Source organism: Dendropsophus ebraccatus, chromosome 1 (assembly GCF_027789765.1).
Source record: "Dendropsophus ebraccatus isolate aDenEbr1 chromosome 1, aDenEbr1.pat, whole genome shotgun sequence".
Taxonomy (NCBI): Eukaryota; Metazoa; Chordata; class Amphibia; order Anura; family Hylidae; genus Dendropsophus; species Dendropsophus ebraccatus.
This window is the reverse complement of record NC_091454.1, coordinates 225,301,165-225,305,857: the sequence shown is the minus strand read 5'-3', so window position 1 is coordinate 225,305,857 and position 4,693 is coordinate 225,301,165. Positions and strand designations below refer to the sequence as shown.

The window sequence follows — 4,693 nt, the reverse complement described above, 5'->3', positions numbered from 1 at the left end:
ATTATTGAACAACGAAAGGCACTTTATTTAAAAAAAATGTGTTTTATTAATTATATATTTTAACCATGAGAGACATCGGCATACTGCAGAGGATCGCAAACCCCGGTAATAGCAATTCATGTAAACTGTTCCCCTGCTTTCCCAGATGCATCCAGAGGTGTTTCCATCACTTTCTAAAGATTTTATTTGTTCTTTTTAGTTGAACCAGATTTCCAAGTAAATGACCGTATATGTTTTCAGCCGCATGTCTATTTTTTCCCACGGCCGTAGTTTCAGCCGCACATTTCCAGCCGCATAAAAAATACAGCCGCACACACACATAGTGTGAACATAGCCTCACCGTACATATATTTTTATTACGTTTAGATGACCACTGTCATTTAAAAAAAAACAAAAAAAAAAACGTAACATGTAAATAAAAACGGAAACCTCAATTAATATGTTTGTGGGGAGGTGCGCAATAAGACCATTCTCTTCTGAATCCAGACCATATGATCCAGATGGTCTCATAATGTTCCCCTTCAGAACAGTCTTTCTTACAAATATATAAAGTGGGTAAAGAGGGGCTCAGTCACACACTTTTATCCCTGCACATTTTTGAGATCCTGTGCAGCTTGCAGAACATACCGGAGAAACTTAATCCCCCCTGCATACGGCAGGGAGAGGCACAGCAGGTAGTAATCTGGGTGACTTCCAAACCTTATCTAGTCACCGCTCTCTCCCGCTCTCTGTCAGTGTGCTTGGCGGGGATGATTGACAGGGAGTGGCGCCAGAAACAGGCCTCTCTGCCGTTCACTCATCCCCAACGAGTGCGCTCACAGGGAGACATGGGTTGGGAGCCACCCAGATGACTACCTGCCCCACCTCTCCCTGCCGCACACAGGGGGGATTAAGCTTCATTTTCTCCAGTATGTCTGGGAGCTGCACAAGAGCTTTATACAGTGATGCGGGGAACCAAATGAGACCAATTGGGTTGATTGGTTCCCTTTAGATGTTAAAGACTTTTGACATTTGTCTATGACATGTCAAATGTTAATATTGTTTTATGGTTTCTTTTGCCTAAATTCTTTTGTTAACACGGCTCTCATTTCTTTATTCCTCAAGCAGTATATGATCGGGTTGAACAGAGGAGTGACTACAGTGTACAATAGAGAAATTAATTTGTTAATAGTCAAGGTGTCTCCATTAGCCGGGACCGAGTAGATGGCGATCACTGTAACAAAATAGATGGCGATCACACTGAGGTGGGAGCTACAGGTGGAGAAGGCTTTCTTCCTTCCACTTGTAGAGGAGATTCCAAGAATTGTTACAAAGACACAAATATAACTGGTAATTATTAAAATAAATGGAATGACAATTATAGGGATGGAGATGATCAGTATCTCCAACTGTAAGGCAACTTTATAATTACAGGAAAGCTCAATGAAGGGAACAGCATCACAGAAAAAGTGATCAATCACATGAGGGCCACAGAACTCAAGCCTACAAAGAAAACTGAGAGTTATCTGAGTCAGCAGGAAGCCGAAAACCCAACAATAGGTGGCTAAGAAACGCTGAAGTCTTGTGTCCATGATGGCATTGTAGCGTAGAGGGTTACAGATAGCCAAGTACCGGTCATAAGCCATGACTGTGAGAAGGTGACATTGTGTGCATCCTAAGGCACAGTAGATGTAGGCCTGGGCTATACAACCAGCAATGGAGATGGTGGCTCCATCCATCCATATAACACGCAGCATGTTAGGAATAATCAGTGTCAAGAAAACAGATTCAACAAGTGATAACTGCTGGAGGAAGAAGTACATGGGAGAATGGAGCTGCGGCTTGATGGCCACCAACACAATGACCATAGTATTTATCATGATGGTCAGGGTATAGACAATCCAGATCCCCATAAAAAAAGAGACAGCCTTGTAGCCAGTAACTTCTGGGAACCCCAATAATAAGAACTCGGTGACTGACGACTGGTTGGCTTCATTCATATCCCGTCTAAAATTTCCCAAAATATGAAGTCCAGAGATTTTTACTAGCATTAAGTTTAGTTGCACATAGGCTGGTATAAGGTATGTTGACAAAATATCAATTTTCAATAATCAATATTTTCAAGTGAACTCATTCTTTTTTTCTAATAGTTACAGAATAGAATTGATATATTGACATGCTACTAGCAATATTATTTTCACTTGCACTTAGAGTTATGGTGACAAAAAGAAAAATCAATATTTTCCTGTAATTCAGTCCTTTCACCTAATAGTTACAGAACAGAATTGACATGTTAGTAACAATATTCTTCTCACTAGAAATTTATCATATATAAGTATACCGTTGTTATCCTTTTAACTCACCATAACATAACTGTATGTCCAGAACTCTTACATGCAGTGGTGTTTGAAGGTTGGTGAACCCCTTAAAATTTTCTATATTTTTGAATAAATTTGACCTAAAATTAAACTGGATTTTCACTGCCATGTCTGTGCCTGCTTAGACTTCAGCAAGGTCCTCTGCCTCTAAGATACAGCCAAGACTGCGCTTTTCACTATGATTTAGTGCCCGAATTGCATGTTGTTGTTGTACCAGTCTGAACACTGTTCTGGTCTAGCACTAGTTGTGTGGTGAGTAACAGGTTTCACCAAACCCATCTAGATGCTTCTGTTAGCCTAGTCCAGGACTGCAGGAGGATTCCATACCACTCTGTGCTCTGTGTGGTCTGGGTGCCAAAGGGCTGGTCCAATCCCCCTCTGCAACCTTCTGGGTCCCTTCCCTGTATCCACCCCCTCCTTGTATATCCCCCTTCTCTCCATCCACCCCCTCCTTGTATATCCCCCTTCCCTGTATCCACCCCCTCCTTGTATATCCCCCTTCTCTCCATCCACCCCCTCCTTGTATATCCCCCTTCCCTGTATCCATCCCCTCCTTGTATATCCCCCTTCTCTCCATCCACCCCCTCCTTGTATATCCCCCTTCTCTCCATCCACCCCCTCCTTGTATATCCCCCTTCCCTGTATCCATCCCCTCCTTGGTTGAACTTGACATGTGTCTTTTTTCAACCGTATTAACTATGTAACTATGAAATCCACCTGTGCTCTTGGACCTTGCTTGCAATAGTCTCTTGTAAGTTTATATTTGATTGTGTGGAACTCTGACCTTTTTGTCTGTCCTTCTGACCTCCTGATTCTTTACTGTTCTGCTATCTCTTGTTTTACCTGTATCGATCCAACTATTCTTTATTGTGTTTGTCCAACGTGTCTCATTCCCTGTTCTTGCTTTATTCTCTTATCCAGACGAAAGCCAAGCTGGCTCAAGACTGCAACATAGGCATGAACAGTATTGGGACGCCTAGCACTAGGGCTAACAATGTCTGTCCCTGTCTTTGATGCAGGTCCCTGGGTCCCTTACATTTCATACAAATTCTAATAGAAAATAGTAGGGAATAGCATAAAACAAGAGTAACAAAATGTTGGGCCCGGTCATTAACTTACTGAGGAAAATGATCTCAGATATCAGGAATCTGGGAGTGGATGAAGTATCTGAACAATGGAAATCCTGTCTTCATTTCCCCACCATAGTTGTGCAGTCAATGATTCCAGAAACCTTACACGGCTATTGAGGAAAAATGGAGACATGGTTAAGAACACACTCTGAATGCATATCTGCAAACGCAACCAAGCATAATATTTTTGACTTGTGTTTTAAAGGGTTCTCTTTAAGTACTTTTAGGACTTGGTTTCCCACCCTCTGTGTTATTCCATTAGCCCAAAGGCATTGAAGACACTGCTTGCAAAACTCTGTTATTATCCTTTAGCCCTCATACCAGCTGTATGGTACAGTATATACTGGGTTATTAGCTACTGTAAAGTCAGAACAGGAAAGTGTGGTCCTATTCTCCCAAACTCTCCCATCCCTACATTCTTGTATACAATGGCCCTGGACTGAGTAACAGATCCTTCCTAAGTGCACGCAGAAAGGTAGGATAGTCAGCAGAACAAGAATAAGAACCAAAACCATAGTCAGTAGCCAGGACGCAGGTCAGACCCAGAAGGAAATATTCGGTAGAGATGAGCAAAATTTTCAAAAGTTCGGTCCGACCGGACTACCGGATTTTTTTGAAAAGTTCGGTTTGACCGAATTTCGAATTTCTTCGGATTTCATAGTTTAAAGCATCTATAGGATATGAGGGTAGTGTATTTGGTTGAATTTATGTCAGTAACATCATTATCTTTTCAATATTTTAAAGTCAATTTTTTTTTTTTACTTCAGTATTCACCATTACAGGGTCTTTGCAGGAAATTCAACATTACAGGCTCTATGCAGGAAAAAGGTCACAAATGCAGTGAAGGAGCAGCAGTAGTCATTAGAGGCCAGTGGAGGTCCAGCAATAGTCATTTGAGGCCAGTACAGGAGCAGCAGTAGTCAACATAGAGGCCAGGCAGGAGCAGCAGTAGTCAACACCTATGTCATATACACTTTGGCAAGGGTTCAACTATAGTACTTGAATATCTGTATAGCACTTTTTTTTTATAGAGTTTTATTCTACACACATGCACGAGATATATATTTGTGCCTCAGGAAAACACGTATTTCATATACACTCTGGCAAGGGTCCAATTATAGTACTTGTATATCTGTATAGCACTTTTTTTTAGAGTTTTATTCTACACACATGCACGAGGTATATATTTGTGCCTCAGGAAAACAC

General features: G+C 41.4%; 1 protein-coding gene across 1 annotated transcript; it reads right to left on the bottom strand.

Annotated features, from left to right (window-relative positions):
• Positions 1–1,043: 1,043 nt before the first annotated feature.
• Positions 1,044–1,979, bottom strand: LOC138785362 (olfactory receptor 6P1-like). Its single transcript, XM_069961254.1, has one exon. The coding sequence runs from the start codon at positions 1,977–1,979 to the stop codon at positions 1,044–1,046; it is 936 nt and encodes a 311-aa protein (XP_069817355.1).
• Positions 1,980–4,693: the final 2,714 nt, after the last annotated feature.

Coding starts and splice junctions, on each gene's coding strand:
- LOC138785362 (XM_069961254.1), bottom strand. CDS start 1,979: ATGAATGAAGCCAACCAGTCGTCAGTCACCGAGTTCTTATTATTGGGG.